The sequence below is a fragment of the Nelusetta ayraudi genome, unplaced genomic scaffold (genome assembly GCF_046127955.1).
Source record: "Nelusetta ayraudi isolate G7.1 ecotype Tasmania unplaced genomic scaffold, CSIRO-AGI_Nayr_v1 ptg000076l, whole genome shotgun sequence".
NCBI classification, from domain to species: domain Eukaryota; kingdom Metazoa; phylum Chordata; class Actinopteri; order Tetraodontiformes; family Monacanthidae; genus Nelusetta; species Nelusetta ayraudi.
Genome location: NW_027466126.1, coordinates 756,423 through 777,539, shown reverse-complemented (window position 1 = coordinate 777,539; position 21,117 = coordinate 756,423). Strand labels below are relative to the sequence as shown.

At 46.1% G+C, this 21,117-nt stretch overlaps 1 protein-coding gene across 9 annotated transcripts in view; it reads left to right on the top strand.

Annotated features, from left to right (window-relative positions):
- nedd4l (NEDD4 like E3 ubiquitin protein ligase) overlaps positions 1–20,114 on the top strand; it is a 39,980-nt gene extending 19,866 nt beyond the window's left edge. For 5 of the 9 annotated variants that reach the window (XM_076043759.1, XM_076043758.1, XM_076043760.1 and 2 more), the window contains 24 exons: positions 78–180; positions 796–950; positions 1,420–1,555; positions 1,685–1,882; positions 2,101–2,178; positions 4,654–4,713; positions 5,014–5,151; positions 5,598–5,846; positions 7,468–7,665; positions 8,699–8,776; positions 12,106–12,160; positions 12,290–12,348; positions 12,578–12,643; positions 13,422–13,651; positions 14,562–14,683; positions 14,779–14,849; positions 14,965–15,060; positions 15,193–15,266; positions 15,386–15,446; positions 15,770–15,829; positions 15,933–16,040; positions 16,562–16,658; positions 17,405–17,477; positions 17,625–20,114. In XM_076043759.1, coding sequence (XP_075899874.1) covers positions 78–180; positions 796–950; positions 1,420–1,555; positions 1,685–1,882; positions 2,101–2,178; positions 4,654–4,713; positions 5,014–5,151; positions 5,598–5,846; positions 7,468–7,665; positions 8,699–8,776; positions 12,106–12,160; positions 12,290–12,348; positions 12,578–12,643; positions 13,422–13,651; positions 14,562–14,683; positions 14,779–14,849; positions 14,965–15,060; positions 15,193–15,266; positions 15,386–15,446; positions 15,770–15,829; positions 15,933–16,040; positions 16,562–16,658; positions 17,405–17,477; positions 17,625–17,727 — 2,668 coding nt within the window. In that variant the 3' untranslated portion in view covers positions 17,728–20,114. Of the gene's footprint in view, positions 1–77; positions 181–795; positions 951–1,419; positions 1,556–1,684; positions 1,883–2,100; positions 2,179–4,653; positions 4,714–5,013; positions 5,152–5,597; positions 5,847–7,467; positions 7,666–8,698; positions 8,777–12,105; positions 12,161–12,289; positions 12,349–12,577; positions 12,644–13,421; positions 13,652–14,517; positions 14,684–14,778; positions 14,850–14,964; positions 15,062–15,192; positions 15,267–15,385; positions 15,447–15,769; positions 15,830–15,932; positions 16,041–16,561; positions 16,659–17,404; positions 17,478–17,624 lie in introns of those variants that run through there. The other 4 variants (XM_076043761.1, XM_076043753.1, XM_076043755.1 and 1 more) reach the window with 3 other exon arrangements.
- Positions 20,115–21,117: the final 1,003 nt, after the last annotated feature.

The following is a 21,117-nucleotide window of genomic DNA, read 5'->3' as shown; positions in this document are numbered from 1 at the left end:
GGCTCAGACGGCTTTGGCCACCAGGTTTTTCTTGCACTGTGTTCATTTTTTTTTTGTCTCCGATCTCATCCCTCTAGTCACAAGTCCAGGGTGAAGGGTTACCTGCGGCTGAAGATGGCCTATCTGCCCAAACAAGGAGGGCAGGAGGACGAGGCTGGAGACATGCGGGAGGAGGCGGAGGTGAGGCCTCGCGGGAACGGCAGTGGGGGAGGGGTGGGGGGGGGGTAAAAACTGCCGACTTCTGACTTTTCTGTGCATAACAACAAACACGGCCTGAAGTGAATCTGGATCCCCAGTTTGATTTTCCTTTCGCCACACAAAGAACACTTTGTTCTCAACCTAGAGCTGAGAACAGTCTTTTCTCTAAATTTTTTGACACATAGGAAATATGAGACCTGTTTTCGCTAAGACTGAGAAGAGAAAGGTCGCCACCGCCCCCCGTTTTTTTTTTTATTCCTTTCTCTAAAAATTCAGGAGGCAACTGACTGCCAGAATGTGGGGAAACTGTTCCAGGTCAGCACATTGAAAACCCATTTGTGATACTTAAATCTCATACAGAGTAGTAGGAACCTCACCTCTCTCACTCTGGAAGTGAAGGACTTTATTCACATAGAGTTAGGGTCAGGACGTTCGTGCCAGTGCAGCAGTATCGCGAAGAAAATATCTGAATCTGCCTTCTGGCACTTGGCTGTGACCATCCGTTTGCAAAGATAAGATAAAGAGCGAGAGTGTGGGATCCTCAGGACGAAGGTGACATTTTCTGATTACGCTGTCGTGTCTTTTGTAAAATCTCAGGGCTGGGACGAGTCTGCCGACTCTGGTTCCCAGCGGCCGCAGCAGCTGCTGCCGCCGCTGCCACCAGGCTGGGAGGAGAAGGTGGACAACCTGGGACGCACCTACTACGTCAACCACAACAACCGCTCCACACAGTGGAAACGGCCCTCCAACATGTACGACTGATTCCATCAACACCCCACTACTTTTTATTCAACTCAGACAATGGCTAAAACCTTAATATCCTTCATGTTTTGGTCATTGACTGAATTTTAAACCCTTCAGTTTACATAATGAGTACAAACAAGGAGTGGGTGTAGAAGGAGAGGGTATAGAAAATGGATGGATGGACTTTCTGGCTTTATTTTTTATGAATCCACCAAATTTTCATCTAATTTTTGGGGTTTCGCAAAAGAAAAACGTGACAGTTAAATTGTTTCATAGAAGTGACACACAGCAATTATAATAATACAAGTTCTTATAAGCTGCAAGTTACTCTACTCAAATTTACTCTGTAGATCTTAGTTATTTTATTTTTCCACACTACATTGCCTTTATTTTACAAGCAAGCAAACAAGCAAGGCACCTATGTTATAGATGCCTTGCTACTTCCCACTAACCCTCCGTGCCCTTTTCACCTTCCAGGGATGTGATTTCCGAGACGGAGAGCGACAATCAGCAACGGCAGATCCACCAGGAGGCGCACCGCGTCTTCCGCTCACGCCGCCACATCAGCGAGGACCTGGAGAACGAGCACCTGGAGCCGAGGGACCTGGATAACGTGAGTGGAGAGGAGCGGTGGCCACCGCCGTCGTTATCTGAAGAGCAGCACTTGACTCGCACTTCAACGGAAGCGCCGCTCGTTCGCTGCTCTAATGGCCCGCTGTTGTCCCCCATTGCCGCTGTTCAGTCCTGGGAGCTCATCACGGAGGAGGACCCCAACGACAGCATGGCCCAGTCGCTGCCGGGGCCGTCCTCCATCCTGACGCCGCCGCCTCCGCCGCCGCCGCAGACCCCCGTCACCCAGGAGTTTTCAGACGACTTGAGCCTGAGGCTGTCGCTCACTCCGGATGCTAACGGCGAAGTGCCGGGGCCAAGCTCTGCACTGGTGAGGCTCAGGGCAAATTCTAGGCTGCCTTTTCTGATTATTCCCTTGTGAACAAACCTGAACTGGGATAAACAGTTTCAACCCATTTTCAGTTTGGGTTACAGACTAACAGTAAACCTGGTGATAAAAAAAAAGTTGCAAATAAGGTCAGCAAAATTGTGGTGTTCATGTTTCACGCTGAAGAAATACCTCTTCATGTCACTTAATGTTTTCTGCAGAGCCAGTTGTCCAGTAGGCTGCGCTCTTCAAGCATGACGGATGGAGTGAGCGACCAGGCACAGCCTCCTCCTCTAATGGTACGTCCACCAATGCTAAACTCCTCCATCTCTTCTCATCCTTCCTTGTGATTCGCTCCCCTGCCTCCACCGGCAACGAGATCATCTCCTTTATTTTTTTGTTGCTCTTTAACACAATAATCAAGACAGGCACTGTTGTTTGATTTAGCACCTCTTTATTGGTGTCTGCCACTTGTTAAGTCCCCTCTTTTGCTTTTCCTTGCCTCTTTGATATCCTTCTCGCCACACCACCTCTTCCACCTCCTCCTCCACTCCCTCTCTTTCTGACTGGCACGTGGCCAGGGTCGGTAGTAGTGTGGGGTCAACGGTCCGGAGTGCACAGAAACGCTGGCAGGGTGAGATTAACGATGTTGGCCGCATCAGATAAAAAAAAAAAAGGCTTTGCCAGAAGAAGTTCTGAATCACGACGTCGGGGTCGGGACGCAGACTCAGCGGGGACGCACTGTCACAGAAATGTGAGTCAGAAGTTCGTCCCGCTGCTGAGTCACATGGCGATGAGATTAATGGGAAGGAAAAGTACAGGTGCTTATGTCAGCCGTTCCTGTTTGGATGTCACAATGGAAGGGCTCATTAAAAAGCCATCGTGTGTGTGTGTGTGTGTGTGTGTGTGTGTGTGTGTGTGTGTGTGTGTGTGTGTGTGTGTGTGTGTGTGTGTGTGTGTGTGTGTGTGTAAGCTGTTTCCTGCCACAGTGACGTGTGAGAGCCTCCAGCTGCACTTCTAATGAGATTATTTCAGGCCAACCATTACAGTGTAAAATGATTTTTTTTTTGAGACAAACCGTTCGATTTGCGATGGAAATGGCCTCATTTTTTAAAAGCAAAACTGTGACTTCAAGGGTTCAGCGTTGACCGCGTGCGTCAGCAGCGTCCGCTGGAACCTTCTGCGTTACGCCGACGAGGAGTCACATGACCGCACACAACATTGGAAGTGGGAAAAAAAAACAAAACGGGCAGACCGCCCACTAAACACGCGGCGTGTCGTGATTTGCGACAGCACTTTTCACTCGGTAAATTTAGTTGTTTTTTTTTTCTTTCTTCAAATTACATAATTGCGGAGGCTGACACCGCCGTGGCGTTTCTATTAGTTACGCAGCGCTAATATCCAGCGCTGCCGAGCGTGTGGGCGCTGTGCATGAGTCCCTGTTTACATTGAGCCGCCGCATGTGACGTTCCCTCTGACGCCTCTGTGCCGAGGTGAGGCACATTAAAAGGACTCGCACCATTTACGCTGCGATTTTCGTGATGGTGTTTGTTCGAATCAGAGCTGATGGTTTTGGCTGCCGTCGCTTTTCCAGCATCTCTCTCCCATGGAGGTCATTGGTTCCTGGTAACGCCTTGTTTTGTTTAGTTATTCTGTGGAAAAAACATAAAAAACAAAAAACAAAACCCCGGGAGTGGATGTTTGAAGTCAGAGATGAGACAAGGTCTCTTCTTTTGTTGGCTTGAGTGGAGGGAAACCAAGCCGCGATCAGCCCGTGTCCTTAAAAGGCCTTTTTTTTGCTGTCCTCCAGCCGCCGTGCCACTGATGGAAGTTTTTTCTTTTTCTTTTTTTTTTTACTTTGACAATAACCAGACCAGTGCCTCACACTTGTGTTTGTGCAGCATTTATTTAATAATATCAGTAGAACCTGCCGTGTGATATGATGGAACACTTGAGGAGTCTCTGATTTCACATGCTTGAAATAGGGATTCACAGAAAAAAAACGAGAATGAAATGAACGTAGATGGATTTTGAAGATGTGAAAAAGACATTTTAAAATGAAAAAATGGTCAAGCAAGCGATGTGTGCTCCTCTTGTGCTTCCCTTTTAAAGGGATCTGCACAGTCCAGGCTTTGGACGCAGACATTTCCTCCTAGTTTTCTCCTTCCTGACCTCGCCCCGAATCTGACTTTGGTGACATTATTGGTAATTTCACGTGTAAAGGACACGCGTGCCTCCCGGGGAATTACGAGGCTGATAGCGCCTCTGACTCACACCGCCTTTGTTTCCTTTTTGTTGTATTTATTTTCCTTTTTTTTTTCCTGGAATCTCATCACTGACGTTCCTTTAATCAACACAGCCGCTACTGACAAGCACGCTGCTTAAAGTTTCCCTTCCGTCACGCCGTCAATGAATAACAACTGCAGTTCATTTTTCTCTTACCCCGCACCCCCACATGCACATCGGGGCCTGTCAGCCTCACAGTTTGTGGGGGGAACCCCCGACCATCTCTTGCGCTCTCTTTGTTCCACATCGTCAAACTATCCTGCAACGGCCCATGATCACCAGAACTCTCCTTGCACTACCTGCCACTCCTCACCTGTATCAAGAATCATTTCCTGTACTTGTCCCTCCTCCTCCTCCTCCTCCTCACTCAGCCTTGAACTCCCGCACTCTCACCTCTCTCACCACGAACCCTGTGACCTCCGCCCTCTCAGTGAAAATATAACCTGCTGTGAACTAAAGAGCGTCTCCCCGTGTTGTCTGCCACCCAGCAGGGCCCCCAAAGCAGAAGAACGAGAGCTCAAACTGTCTCAGGTGGTGAGGAGTCCATGGTAATGCCTCAGTCTTTAACCCTCGGCTCAGTTACCTCTGCACAACACAAACACACACAAGAAACATGGGCAGAAAGCCTCTTTTCCAGTTCAGTTTGCTTTCTTTTCAGTTTTTCTTACCAAAAGCGCCATATGCGTGTTTTCAATAACACCACAAGATTCTCTAGTAACATCCCAGAAAAATGTGCTTTAACATTTAGATCAGCTTTTGCAGGCAACTGATCGTTTCATATTCTAAAAAAAACGCCTCCATTCATTCCTGCTCTCTCGTTCTCTCTCTCCCTCTCCACACTGGTGCAGTCTCCCTCGGCCACCGCCTACCCCCTGACCTCGCAGGGTCTGCCACCTGGCTGGGAGGAGAGGAAGGACGGAAAGGGAAGAACGTACTACGTCAACCACAACAACCGCACCACCACGTGGACCAGGCCCATCGCGCAGGTACGGGTGGGTCTGCAGAGCAGGCCGGGGGCTGGGCCGTCCTCCCTCTGTGTGTGTGACCTCTCCTCTCCCCCTCAGCCTCCGACCCGGCACGCTAGGCCGAACCCAACGTGGCCTTTTCCCGCCGTCCTCTTTGTGGAAACTCTTGTTTCTCCCTCTTCATCTTTCATCCGGGCAGGCGAAGCCGCCCTTCACTTTCCCTGTGCTCCACTTCCTGTTCTTCCCTTTCCCTTGTCTTTTCCCCGACTGAGGAACCTCATCAAAGCGCTCCAGTCAGACGACGGGCCTGACTGCCTCCATCACTCCATTACGAGACTAACCTCAAGTGCAGAAAATCCATTTCAAAGGCAGACAAAAAAAAAAACTTGATTCATTTCCATAAAACGACACCCGAGTTCTCGTTTACAAATGCAACTTAACTTCCAAAGTGCTGTTCTCACTGGCAGCTGACCGAAGATGGAGCCAGCACCTCGGCAGCAGCGACGGCGGTGGTGGCGGTGGTGGCGGCGGCGGCGGCAGCAACATCATCCGCCTCGACCCCAGCCTCAGAAGGAGCCTCGGTCCTGCCACCTCCCTCCACCCCTTCCTCCTCCTCCTCCACCTCCAATGCCTCCAACAACCACCTCCACGAGCCCCAAATCCGACGACCTCGTAGCCTCAGCTCCCCCACTGTCACCCTCTCCACCCCCATAGAGGTGAGAATCCTGCCCCCCCCTCCAAGCCACGCCCTCCCTGGTCTGTCAAGTCTTTTTTTCTCTCTCCCGCCACCAACAGCCTCTCGCCCACCTAAACTAATCCTCAGTCTCAGTCATCAACCACTCTCTCGTGTCGTCTGTTCCCTCGGGAAACGTCCGTCTGTTTGGAGTCTTTTCGTTCTTCTCCTCTTGAGACGCACAGTTCCATCACTGCTCTTTTCTCATCGAGCACAAGCTTGTGACCGAATGCTAAAACACTGGAGTGATCCAGCATGAGTCATGTTAAATACTCACTGAACTGGCACTTTGTTTTGTCACAATGGTGACTTTGTTGCCAGGAGTTTTCTGTTTTCACGACGCCACGGAAATAGAGTTTCTGAAATGATTTCATTAAAGTCATAAAGGATCAGGTGGTGCGAGTTCCTAAAATAAATATAGGAACGTCCAAATAAATTTAAAAAAATCACTGAAGCTTGAAATATTATCTCAAGGAACCTGAAAATTATTCAAGGAAAATTTTCTCCTAATACTAGAATCTTATACCGTTATCTTACTGGGCTCAGTACATCCCATCTTAAAATTCTCTCTATATGGTCTCTTTGTGTGCATGTACCATAAACACAACACCCATTTCAACTGAAACTTTAAATTATTCAGTTTCCATAAATACATTTCACCAATCAGCGGAATGAAGGCAGAATGAACACAGTGTATCTTGAAAAGTATAAACTCTTTTTGGCCTCTTACTTAATTTTAATGGGCTCATTGTGTGCCAGTGATCCTGTGCTTTACTGAAGGGAATAGAGCTGAAGACTGTCTAATTAAGGTGTGTGTGTGTGTGTGTGTGTGTGTGTGTGTGTGTGTGTGTGTGTGTGTGTGTGTGTGTGTGTGTGTGTGTGTGTGTGTGTGTGTGTGTGTGTGTGTGTGTGTCATCGCTAACAAAGCGTTGTAGGAGCTGAAGAAGTGAAAGAGTCACTGTGGAAGGTTGTAATTACAACTTTCCAGAGGAAGGTGGGAGGTCTGCAGATTAATTAATGCAGTGTTTCCTCTTGTTAAAAATCAGATCAGTCTGTGATAATTGCTGCCATCGGCTGTTGGAGCAACCCGTCTTCCGGAGCAGCTGATTGGTGTTCCGTTCAAAGAGCACAGATACACAACTCATTAAAACTGGACACATTGTTGTCGTGTGCGACAATTTTCTTCACTTATTTTGCCGTTGGCTCCAGGGAGGGATCAGCATTGTTTGAGGCATCACAGAGGGCCAATTTCCACAACTGTATGTTTTAGCACCTTGTTCTGGCGCCAAGTGAAAGGCTGGAGTCGCACATTATTCAGAGAGAATGAAAATAAATATCGAGTTTTACACAACACTGGCCTATTTGCAGAACATTGGCAACAACATTGCTGCTGGTCAATACAGCACGGTTGGCCTCCTGCTGTTATGAAGGGCAATAACAGCAACTTTGAGCTTTTTTCATAACCAGTGACGTTTTCCAATATTCTTTCCCCTGCTTTGCTGCGTCTGCCCGCAACGCAGGTTCCGCGGCCCTTTCGCTCTATATTTTAGTCTCAGTCTGGATCTGGAATGACATCTATTTTTCCCCCCTCCCACCTGTTGCAGGGCGCCAACAACATCCAGGTGCGGAGGGCCGTGAAGGACACCTTCTCCAACCCACAGTCGCCGCAGCCGTCACCGTACAGCTCGCCCAAGTCGCAGCACAAGTCGCAGCAGAGCTTCCTGCCCCCGGGCTGGGAGATGCGGATCGCCCCCAACGGTCGGCCGTTCTTCATCGACCACAACAGCAGGGCCACCACCTGGGTGAGAGGAGCGAAGCGCGGGGAAGCTGGAACCCAATCTGTGCTACATCAGGGAATTTTCTCTCTGCTAATCAAAAACCAGCGCGTCGCCCGCCTGTCGGTAAACTCCTTTGTGATGTCACAAAGGGCATTGATGCTTCATTGATACATCTCCAAGGTTGGTGTCGACCCTCCCTCCCCCCATCCAGTCTTGGGCTGCGTTCAGACTGCAGGCAAATCTCATTCAAATCGGAATCCTTCTCAAATGTTATTTTTAGGGCTGAATGTCCACACTGAAGTGTCCAAATGGGATCTGGCTGTGTTCAGACTGGGCCACATTATTGACCCATCTCACAGGTTGTTTGATGTCACGGACAGTCAAAACCGATCAGTGTGTTTGGAGCGGTTCAGACTGAGACGCATCTGTCCAAATGCGATTTGAAACTACCTCCCAAAGGTGATTTCAATGCGTCTTGCAAAAATGAGGTATCATGTGATTTGTGACCGTTCAGATTACAAAAAAGCCATCCGGTTTCAATATGGATGGGCTGAAAATCGGATTTTCTAAACGCGCCCTTTGTCTCGTCTCCACCCCCAACGGACTTTCCTTCCCCCATCTTGTTTTTATCTCCTCCCAAACATGGGGAGGTGTTTTTGCCAAACTCCAAAGCCTCAGTTTTAACAAGGAGCTGAGCGCCGTGTGGGACGCTGTAAACAGAGGGCTAAATAGGCTGTTTTCAACCCTGGATGAGTGGCGTCCAGGATGAAAGTATCATTGGGACGCTCATTCATTTCTTTTACTTTTTTTTGGTGACATCTAGTGGTTAAATTTTAGATTAAAGTCCAGCCCTTATCGAAACACACCTTTGAATTACATTCAAACTTGGGGGGGAAATTTGGCTGCCGCTTTTTTGGTTTAGCACTGCAAAGATACAATCTTGTCAAGATGTTGATTAAAATGTTTTTGTGTTTTTACATTCTGCCTTAGAATAATTCCTATGCTTATGCACTAACTCTCCTCTTCCCTCCCTTCCTCCTCCTTCCCTGACGTGCAGGAGGACCCCAGGTTGAAGTATCCAGTCCATATGAGGAATAAGAACTCGATGGAGCCCGGCGACCTCGGGCCTCTTCCTGTAAGTACCAGTCACAATTAGATTGACTGCATTTTTAACCTTTGGCCCACAAAGCACATCAGTAACTACCCCGGCTTCAGCCAGTCCTCTAGAAATCCCGTCGCTGAGATACAGAGTGAGATACGCTTCGCATTTTAACCCCCCCCGTAAAGATGAATATCAGTCACCTCGCCGGCGCGGCTCCTTCGCACAGATTGATGTGGTCGGCGAGCAGCACCTTCTCCGACGTTGCCTTTTTTAGCCCCGTTGGTAATGTCAGAAAAGTGGAGTGTGTGGGTGGGGGGGAGGCAGCGATCCATAATTAAGAGGTGGAGACTCTCCGTCACCTGCAGAGACACAAGTGTCGAGCAGTGGGCCAAACGTTAGCGCCGCAAAGCTGTTGATTAATCATGGGCCTCGTTGATCTCACAGGTGTGTGTGTGTGTGTGTGTGTGTGTGTGTGTGTGTGTGTGTGTGTGTGTGTGTGTGTGTGTGTGTGTGTGTGTGTGTGTGTGTGTGTGTGTGTGTTCTCTCTCTCTCTCTCCCTCTCTTTCTCTTCATTCTCCGCTCTGGTGGATCTAATGTTTGCTACTTCTTCTTCTTCTTCTTCTTCGACACCTGGCCGTGTCTCTTTGGCAGAACCTGCCAGAGGAGGTTGGTTGGTGCCTCCCTCCCTCTGCCTGCCTGCTGTACCTTCAGTACTCGTCTGGTCTGGTCAAAATGCCTGCAGACAGCCCCGCGCTTCCTTTTTATTTCCCTCTGTCGCTCTCTCTGTCGCTCTCTCTCTCTTTTTTCCTCATGACCGGCATGGATGGATTGTACCTCTCCTTGTTTTTTTTTCAGTTTTTTTCATCTCCATTATTTTTTCTGTCTGTGCGCCCCCCTTCTCTCCTCGCCCTGCACCGCCACCATCACCGGCAGCAGCAGCAGCTCTCTATTGAGTCGAGTTCACAGTGTGACAGAGCTCCCAACCAGGACCCCCCCCAGACCTGCCTTGTGTCCGTATGACTGTGTCCGTGTCTGAGCCAACAGGAAGATTACCGTATTTTCTGGACTATAAGCCGCCACTTTTTTCCCATGCTTGGAACCATGCGGCTTATGCAAAGGTGCGGCTTTTCTGTGGATTTTGCTTCACCCGCCAGGGGGCGCTTTAGCAGGAAGTGCAAAAACAAGACATGCGGGAAGTTTAAGTGCAAAGAAGAAAGCGCTAATTTTCATTTAGCACAAGCACATGCAAGCATCAGGCACGACGGAGAAATTATTTATTGCGCATGAAGAAAAAAGTGACAGCGGTTCGACGTGTGTTCAGTGGGTTCAGTGCGCAACTGCTCTGTTTTGGTAGATCAGCACTTTTACTGCTGTGTTACCGGCACCGTTCGGAAACTAATCAGTTCGGTTATGTAAATGTAAACAAGTAAGAAATCTTTCTGTGTAGCGGTATATCTATCTATCTAATCTTTATCCATCTATCTATCCAATATATGTCTCATTTCACAACCTAGATATCGGCGGCTTATAGCCTGGTGTGGCTTATATATGTACATTTCCAATGTAAAAAAAACAAAAAACTTAGTGGGTGAGGCTTATATTGAGGTGCGCTTTATAGAAAATACGGTATTTTGGTTGCGACCAAAGAAAGCAGGTGGTGTCGGTCTGAAACGAACCGAGTCACTTCTCTCAAATTTAGTTCTGTTTTGTCTTTCTTTGGCCGGGATTTTGGACTTTTGCATCAAGTGTAGGGAGTTGAGGTGGACAGTTAGCTGCACAGTGCATTGCAGGAGAAGAGGCGACAACTGGGAACAAGAACGGTGACATTTTCCATTAAAGGCACGCTGGCAGGAAGTAAGTCCAGTGGTCCCCAACCTTTTTTTACACCAGGGACGAGTTTTATGCATGAAAATATTTCCGCGGACCGGTTAGAGGCGCGGGGGTTCCAATAATAAACCTTTGTCAGTTCATGGTATTTAATCTGAATGCAACCATTACATATCATATCAACTCACCATAATGCATTGAGTCAGTGGGAGCCCTGCTACTACACGGTCCCATCTGGGGGTGATGGGAGACAGTGACACTCAAATTGTGTTGCATATAGCCAGTCTAGTTTTTACCTTTAAAAAAATTGCAAGGGCTTGATATTAATGCAAGGTGTTTTGTCTGAATGTGGCAAAGCAGTTTTGTAGCCGTTCACCTCGAAAAAGCTCTCCAGTGAATTTTGTTTTCGGATGCGCAGACCGGTACCGGTCCGGGCAACGGGGGTTGGGGACCCCTGCTTCCGTCCACTGGCAGGATTGCAGTGGGACACGAGATGTTAACACACTGTCCGACAGATCGTCACACCTCTTTCCCGCCCCTTCCTTCTCTCAATCTGCTGTCGTTTCTTTTTAATTGCCTGAATGCTGGTGCTGTACGAGTGTGTGTGTGTGTCTGTGTGTGTGTGTGTGTGTGTGTGTGTTTGTCTCTGTCTGTCTTTCTCTCTGTCTGTCTGTTTGTCTGTGTCTGTGTGCGTGAGGCCTGTGACGCCGTGCTGAATGGTCAGCGTGTCAGTGGTGGTGTACCGGTGGTTAAAAAAAAACAAAAAACAGCAAAACAAAAAAAACAAAGAAACCTTTCCATGTTGTGGTTGTGTCCCTTTTGTCTTGCTGAAATATCGGGCATGACTCAAATAGAACAGAAAAAAATAAATCATTTCTGGTTCCTTTGTGCTGTGTTTGATTGACTTTGTTTCGAACCCCACCCCCTCCCAGAGTGCTGAGTTGGACACATTGATGGTCAATAAAGTTCAATCAAACATACATATATTATTAAAAAAAAAAAAGCAAATTAAAATATTAAAGGTCCCTCACTGTACCTCTTTCCATGTCTTTGTTTTTTATCAAGTGAAGGAGTTACATGATTAGTCAGCTAAACTAAATTCTGCAGATCTCCTGGCAACAGCATATTTAGCCCTCTGTTTACAGCCTTCTACTGTTTTTTTTAGCTTCCTCCTAAAACTAATACTTTGTTGGACCTTCCAAATATTTACAATAGGACAAATAAAAAAAAAAAAAGTGGCGGTCAACATCTTGATTTGGGGTTTGGTCACTAACCTTGGAAAAGTACGACTTCACTTTGTGACATGGCAAAGGTGACACAAACTGAGTGTTTTGTGGCCAGCCAAAGACGCAAAGGGAGGATTTTTCTCATTTCCATTGACAGCTGTTGCTGCCAATAAACTTAAGTTGAGTCAATCCTATGGGACCTTTAATGGATTTAAATGGCTATTTGAGCATGGCCTGGTCACTACTGGCGTGTCACACCACCGGTTGTTTCTCACTTTGTTCTTTTGGTGCCTCTTTTTTCCTCTCTAGCCTGGATGGGAAGAGAGAATTCACAGCGACGGGCGCACTTTCTACATCGACCACAGTAAGACTTCTCACTGTTTCTTCTGCACGAGCCATTCAAAGCGCTCACCGACAAGTGTGCGTTTGTTGTCGTCGCCTCACGTCAGGAGGACTGATGAGTGTGTGTGTGCGTTTGTTTGTTTGTGTCCAGACACGAAGAACACGCAGTGGGAGGACCCTCGCCTGCAGAGTCCAGCTATCACAGGACCCGTGAGTAGTTTCAGCAACACAGCTTATCTGCCGCCAGCTCCAGCGTCCCTGTACGACACGGTCGAACCGCTTTGTCGCCGCCTCTTAACATGCCGACGCCTTTGTGTTGTTGTATGTATGGATGCACCACTTCGGATGTGGTTGACCCTCAGCCGCAGCTGCTGCTCTGAGGCCACACACCGCTACTTTGCATTCAGCCGTTCTTTTCTTGACTCTTTCGTCCCTGCAGGCCGTTCCCTACTCCAGGGAGTTCAAGCAGAAATACGACTACTTCAGGAAGAAGTTAAAGAAACCGGTAAGAAACGATTTGGGGTGTTGGGATTCTTTGCTTTGGAAACAAAGACGGACTTGGTCAAAATGTCACGGCGTCCGTCCTCTCGCTGGCTCGAGGCTAATTTGCATTGATGAGGCTTGATTGTTTAGCTTTTCATCATTCTTCACACCGCATGCCTTTGTTTGGTATTTTGTGTGTTAAATATTCAGTGCAATCATGTCACATTATTTTTTTCGTCATTAACATTTGATTCGTGGAGCAGACGGGTAAAAAAAAAGAAACCTTTATTCCCCCCAAAAGCTGTGTTTACTTCATTATGAAATCAAATTCTCAAGTAAAAACAAGACTGTTACATACGGAAGAGGATTAGGGCCACAAGAAGAGAAAAAACTATGATTTCTTTTTTTCCAGTTTCCAATTCGAGAATAGAGTTGAAATTTTGAGATTAAAGTCGAAATTGTGCGCAAGTCTAGTGCAGTATTTCCGTTTTTGCCAGTTTCCTGATTACTGTGGGTGACCCTTGTGGGATTTAAACAGTTCACTTTTACCTGTGGGTCACTGGGTTAATCCACCATCCATCTGGTCTACTCGCCAATTTCCACTTTATTTGCGTTGACTTTATTCACGAAATTGTGACGTTATTCACGAAAAAGGTCAGAGTTACACGTTACCTTTGCAGATCTTTTTTTTTTTTTCTAGAAAGAAAGTCCAGATTCAATGTTACCTAACTGCTTCCAGTATCTTATTTTCAAGCCTTTAATCTAAAACCCTCCTTTCCTCTCGATTCTTTTTGTCCCAGGCTGACATTCCCAACCGCTTTGAGATGAAGCTGCACAGGAACAACATCTTCGAGGAGTCGTACCGCCGCATCATGTCCCTCAAGAGGCCCGACGTGCTGAAGGCGCGGCTGTGGATCGAGTTTGAGTCGGAGAAGGGCCTGGACTACGGCGGCGTGGCCAGGGAGTGGTTCTTCCTCCTCTCCAAGGAGATGTTCAACCCCTACTACGGCCTGTTTGAATACTCGGCCACGTAAGCCTCCGCCCGTTTGCCCCACTTTCTCACACGGCCACGCCGACAAAACACAGAGACAGGACGTGAAGGAATGTAAAGCGAAGCTGACGTACGACGCGCGGCGAGCATGCAAACTTTGGAACAATGTTTGTGGTGCGGCGCAGCAGCGGCGGAGCTGCACCCTTGTTCCCCTGCGAGACCTGTAAAAAGTTTCCTTGTACTTTCCTCTCATTGAAAAAGCCATCCTGGAGGAGACGTTTCCCACACACCGCGAGCGTCGGGATAATTAAAGTGACGAATGTCTTGTTGCTTTTCTTGCCATGTAGGCGAAAGGTGACAGAAAAATGAGTCGAACAAAATGCTGCTGCACGGAGGGAAGGGCAGCTCGGTTTAATATGCCTCATTTAGCATAATCAGCGTTCGGATTTGTTATTATAATGGTGGAATCGCGGACCTTTAAAAATAATGGCTTTGATTTGTTGCTGCGGTTTGTTCATTAAAGTGCAGTTAGGCGAAAATGCGAGATGAAGAGCGGCTGCACGACTCGCCATCGGGGGCTTTTGTTGCCATGGCGAAAAGAGACCGATGACTTCACATAAATAACTTCACATAATGAATGAGCTCTAAATAAACAGTAGGTCAGTGTCAGAGTGCAACCAGCAGGGGCAGCGAGCAGGTGTCGATCCTGCAGCTCGGAGCTCCGCGGGGACTCGAACAGGAGTGAAAACCTGTGAAATAAATCACAGCGTTTTATTAAACTGCCATTAATGATCAGATCTGAGGTTTAAATTTGCTTTGCGTTTAATCATTTTTTTCCTTATTCTTGTGTCTGACCCGCTGCGTTTCTTCACGCTCGTCTCGTCGCTTACACTCCTGCTCATTAGGCGAGACCAGAGGCTCTCTCACGCTGTCCGCCTCATCTCTGCAGGGACAACTACACCCTCCAGATCAACCCCAACTCGGGCCTGTGCAACGAGGATCACCTCTCCTACTTCAAGTTCATCGGGCGCGTGGCAGGAATGGCCGTGTTCCATGGAAAACTGCTGGACGGTGAGCCGCCGGACGCCGCGCTCCATGCCATCGTCGCTCGTATTCCCGTCCTCGTATTCTTCGCGACTCACATGCGCAACGTTGCTGTTTTGCAGGGTTTTTCATCAGACCTTTCTACAAGATGATGCTGGGGAAGCAGATCTCACTCAAAGACATGGAGTCTGTGGTACGATTTTAATGCGACTCATCTTCTGTAATCTGTAATCGTACTTCGAATTTTGCATTTTTCCGTCTTGTACCAGATGTTTTAATCTGTCTTGTGTTGCCCGCCTGCCCTGCAGGACAGTGAATACTACAACTCTCTCAAATGGATCCTGGAGAATGACCCCACCGAGCTGGACCTGAGGTTCTGTATAGACGAGGACAACTTTGGGCAGGTGATCATTCTGCTTTTTTTCTGGGTTTTTTTGCCCTTCCCTAGGGTTTTTTATTTTATTTATTTATTTATTTATTTATTTATTTTTTTTGAGGATGGTGTTTATTAATATTTATTTTTGTCTTGTATTCAGACGTACCAAGTGGACCTGAAGCCCAGCGGCTCAGACATGGTGGTCACCAACGAGAACAAAAAGGAGTACATCGAGTACGGACAATATTCACTATTTTTCATTATACCGCATTATCAACTCCAAACCTAAATCCAAGACTCTTTGGAAAGTTTGGCCTTATATTGTTTTTGTTTTTTTTCTCCGTCTGCAACAGCCTGGTGATCCAGTGGAGGTTTGTCAACCGGGTGCAGAAGCAGATGAACGCCTTCCTGGAGGTATATCTGTGTGACCACAAGGGGGCGACGTGGCCTCAGATTTATTCGACATCTGTTTCCGTGTTTGGCGTCCTTAGTTCAACCTCAGTTGCTAAATGCGACTCCTGCTTGATGCGTTTCTCAGGAAAATGCCTCTTTGCTGCATTGATTATAAGAGTTGTTTTATTTTAAATTCCTGCTAAGTAGCACGTCAAGTCTGCAGTGTTTGTGCTTTGGATATTGTCTCTTATCTGTTCAATAATCCTCTTGCTTATTCAAGTCAGTTTGTGAACTGGAACCCATTGAATTTGATTAATTTATTGTCATTTCTCCCCCATTCATAGGGCTTCACTGAGCTCATTCTCATAGACCTGATCAAGATCTTTGATGAAAACGAACTGGAGGTTCGGTTCTTTTTCTTTTCCTGCTTTAACTCCTTTGGTTCTGTGGGCCAGCTTGCACACAAATCCTCATTCATCCCAAATTGTCTCTCCCTCCTGCGTGCAGCTGCTCATGTGCGGCCTGGGCGACGTGGACGTCAACGACTGGCGGCAGCACACGGTTTACAAGAACGGCTACTGTCCCAACCACCCGGTCATACAGTGGTTCTGGAAGGTAAGTCTGCAGTTTCACACACACACACACACACACACACATGCTCACACACGTGTCGGCGTGTGGCCCGCCTGCCCCACAGGCGCCGTCCTGGCCGCAGCCGTCTCCTCCTCCGACCAACGTGTGGCAGGTTTGCTTTTGAAGATCAAAGTCTGTTTGGAAGAACAGGCTTGTTTGCTCTGATGAAAGAGCCCAAAGTCATACCTACCCTGGTTATCATCTGGCTCCAGTTTCAACACACACACCACATACAGGCTGATGACAAACACACACACACACACTGACAAACACACAGCAGCTCCTATTTACACACATACACGCACACACGCACACACGCACACACACACACACACGCATGCACGCACAACGGTGTCATGTCAGCTGATAAAATGGCTAGAATTTTTGTTTGTTCCATTTTGGTTTTGTTGCACAAAAAATGATTTGATTTCATTGTGACAGAATTATAACATGACGGCGATGTGAGCATTTAAGGTATTTGTATCCGTCCTTTGTCTCCACAGGTCGTCCTGTTGATGGACGCCGAAAAGAGGATCCGCCTCCTCCAGTTTGTCACCGGAACGTCACGTGTGCCCATGAACGGCTTCGCCGAACTTTACGGTACTCGAATTCACTCCCGTCGACTTATGCAACGCTAGTGTGTTTGGAAAAAACAAAACAAAAAACAACACCAACAGAAAACTGTGTTTTACTCGCCAAAAGCTTGGTAGCTTTACGTAATGTCGACACACAAAAATAGTTTTCCTGGAAAAGATGAGTCAACAGGTAGGCTTCCAAGAACTTGCTATCAATGTTCACATCACAGACAAAGTCACAAAGTCGTTCCTGAAAGTAATAAAGACTCTAAATATAATAATTAGGGCTGTCAGCGTTAATGCATTAATCGCGATTAGTTAAATACAATTCATAACACATTTTTTTTAAATCTCATTTCAAGCATAAGCCTTTTCGTCCCTTTTACTTATCTGTAGTCAGCCAATCTGGCTGATTTCTGGTAATAAATACTTTATGAGCTTAAAACTGCCCTGAAATGCAAAATAACAGAATTTTAGACTTGCGATTCAAACCGCGATTAATCGCTGTTAACTATAAAGATTGTGTGATTAATCGCACTGAAAAGAAATAATCTTTTGACAGCTCTAATATTAATATTGCAGCTATGTCATCCTACATCAGTCCCAAGGCCTTTTCTGTGTGTTTAAGCAACAAAAATCACATGTTGTGTGCGGCGTAAAAGAAAATCAAATATTTGCGACAGTATTTTGATTAAAAAGTCGGTATTCACGAAAGAAACCTTTGTGGTCGTATTCATCAGTTAATTATTATTATTGTATATTTTTTCATAGGTTCTAATGGACCTCAACTGTTCACAATCGAGCAGTGGGGGACAGCAGATAAATTACCGAGAGCTCACACATGGTATGTCAACACACACACACACACACACACACACACACACACACACACACACACGAAACAAAATATGTAAAGTGTCGTGACTGATTTTGTCGTGTTGAGTGGTTTCTTGAAAACTGTCACACTCTCACTCATTTCTCTCCTCGACAGTTTCAACCGTCTGGATCTGCCCACTTACGAGTCATTCGAAGACCTGAGAGAGAAACTCCTCATGGCCGTGGAGAACGCGCAAGGGTTCGAGGGGGTTGACTAAAAAAAAGAAAAAAAAATCTATAATAATGATTATGTATAGTTTAAATAAACAGACTATGACGACGTCAACGACAAAAAAACAAACAAAACATCGTCCTCCGAGCGCGTCTGACAAACGGGACCCGGGGGGAACTTGTAAAGCAAAAGGAAGAAAAAAAACAAACAAAAAAAGGCGCCAGTGGGACGTCGTCAAAGCGGCTGCTGTAGCAGTTGTGCGTTTCTGTGCGAGCATGTTTGTACTGTAAAGACCCCTGGCCGGCCGTCAACACGACCACATTGATGCATCCAGCCTGTACCGGCTTTGTATATGGGGGTCCTTAAAGGTGCTGGTGGCAGCAGGTGGTGGGGGAGGGTAGGGGTGGGGGTAGAAACAGTAGGGTGTCAGTGTTGAACCCTATGATCCCACAGGCATGACTGATGATAGACCCACCACCTTGTTCCTGCTCTGCCTCCCTCCGGCTCTGTTTCCTGTGAAAATCAACCGTGCTGGAACACACTTAACAAACGCATCTCGGCGGCGCCGCTCTTGATGATTAATATTATGATTACTACTACTACTACTATTACACTTTTGGCACAGTATTCGAGCACCTTTCGGCGTGGGGGAGGGCAAAAAAAAAAAAAAAAAAAAAAAAAAAGAGGCCTCCACGCGGCTCCAACGACCTGCACTACTTTTACTCTTTAGCGACCGGCGTTTAAGAGGCACTACGATCCACGACCCCGTCAGACTCCCCGCCAACAACACCAGGTTACCTTAGGAATGCTAGCCAATCACATTTCAGGAAAAACGAAAAAAATCGGCTACCGCCCTCCGTAGAGCCTTGTCTAAACGTTGCGTGATCACAAATAGCCACTGCAGCCTTTTTGTAGATTTTTGTTCTTTATCTCTCTCTCTCTCTCCCTCTCTCCCTCCCTCTCTCTCTCGCTCTCCCTCTCTCTGTTTTTTTTTAAGCCACTGGTAGGATTTACTGATGCGGGGACATATTTAAAAACTCCCCAAACAATGATTTTTATAGTTTTGTCTCCATGAAATTTTTTTTTGTTTTGTTTTGTTTTGTTAATTTTATTTTTAAAATCAAAGTTATAATTCTTGCAGGAAAAAAAAAAGTACTCTCAGTGTATTTGTACTGATGAACAATGTTGTTTACTCTTTTGACAAATCTCTATAGGATATGGTTGTGTGACGTGAATAATCTGGCTAGTCTGGGAAGTGACTAATTAATCCATATCATTTGTTACGGTGCAAATAGCAAACGTGTCAAATGCACAGTTTTGTGTTTTTTTTAATCGTAGTGCTTTGAAAGCAGCATGAAACTGTATCTTGTGTTTGCTTCGACAACGTGGTAGACAAAAAAAAAAAATAAGAAAAAAAGATGTTTGGACGTGCGATCAGTTCTGGAGGGTCGAGACGGGGAGAAAAACCGGGGTTTCGTTATTATTATTATTATTATTATTATTATTATTATTATTATTTTTGTTTTCCTTTCTCTCCGAGATCTTTGCGTCATGATTATATTAATATTCTTATGCCTGTTGCTGTTCATAATGCTGTAAATTGTTCTTTGGAGGAGAAAAAAACATTTTAAGTTCTTTTCATGAAATATAAATATATGTATGAACTACATTTAACAGAAGTATTACTGATCAACAACACTAAAATGAAGCTGTGTATGTTTATGTGTATGTGTGCGTGTGCGTGTGCGTGTGCGTGTGTGTGTGCGTGTGTGTGTGTGTGTGTGTGTGTGTGCGTGCGTGCAAGCGAGCGAATGTGAGTGAGTGAGTGAGGGAGAGAAAAGCTGTGATTGCCACTGAATATAAAGCAGCACGTTTCTTACTAAGAAAAAAAAAAGTTTTTTCTTCTTCTTTTTTTAAATGTTCTTCCTCTCTTTCTCCTTTTTCTAACACAACTGAACCTAAAGGGCACTTTATAGATCACTCTGAGGTCATGTCACCCCTTGTCTTTTTTTGCTTGTCTCTCGTCAACAACATGAATGTGATTCCTTCTCCCTGTCTTTTTCGTGTCCTCCTCCTCTTCCTCCTGCCCTACCTGAACGCTAACCTGGTGTGATACCAACCATCTGTAAACTCGTGCTGCTGCCGAGGCAGGAAGTGGGAGACGAGGCCTGACGTCCTGGTCACCCTCACCTCTCCACTCCTCCTCCTCCTCCTCCTCCCCCCTTGTCTTCTCCCGCCTCTCGTAGACATGACTCGCCTAGAAAGATTAGTCCTGTCTTTCTGCCTCCCCCCCCCACCCCCCCACCCCATTTTTCTTTTTCTTCTTTTTTTTTAAATGACTGATGAGGAAAATATCTTTTTGTTAAAGGTTCCGACACTCTGCAACTCTTTGTGGTTCATTTAACTTCAGTCGAATAAAAATCAGTTCTCAGACGCTGCGTTTGACTTGTTCCTTTGCACTCACAGTTCCACAGTTCAGTCATCTGGCAGACGGACTTTTCCTTTCCGACATCACACTGGGTTGATTTTCATTTCTGTTTTAGCCTCAATGTCCGAAAAGCACAGCAATCAGAACTCTCGTTTCTGGAGGGTTCACCGACATCGCAGATGATTATGTTATCATTTGGAATTTTTAAAATTATGGGACTTTTAAAATTGTGCTTTCAAAAGTCAGTTTGTTTGAATTCAGAATCTCCAGTTATGAGTCCCCCATGACCCTGAGCTCAGGAAGAAGCGGGTGTGGAAAATGAATGAATGAGTTATGAGTCATCCAGAGGGAAGAAATTACCTTGCGCATGATATGTGACTACGTCATTTTTGCCAGAGAGGGCGCCAAACCTCCAACTTTGAGTTTGGCTGCGCAGTTCCAGCAGGCTGACATAAAGGTCATCACAAAACTCACTAATTTAAGTAGAACTAATGCCACTGGAAAACCAGTGGCATTTTTTTTAGTATTCCATTTAAAAAAATAAAAAATAAAATTCATATTGATTTTAAATGCATTGAAAACAAGCACAGCAAAACCTGAAGCCTGGCAAAATCTATAAATAATCTACAAATAAATACACATCAAAGTGGTTAGAAAAGGTCCTACTTTACCTGACTGTTTACAGTGCTGCTGTGTTTTTAAACCACTTTGTATTGTCAAAGAAACCCTTCATAGCATTTGAGAGTATTTAATTCCCTTCATCATAAGAGCATCTTCCAACTGCAGTCAATTACTGCTGTAAAGTTTTTCCTACTTGACTGATGCATAAAAAAAAGGTCACGAATGGCTCGGTTTGGAGATCAAAACACACATTGGAACATCTGCCCCAGGCAAATTTTTAACAAGCTGAGCCCCCCCTCAACCCACAATCTCTCTATTTCATTTTGATGTGTGCGTGCTCCTGGCGTGGTGAAGGGACCTCAGTTCATTCACACAATTGCAATCTAG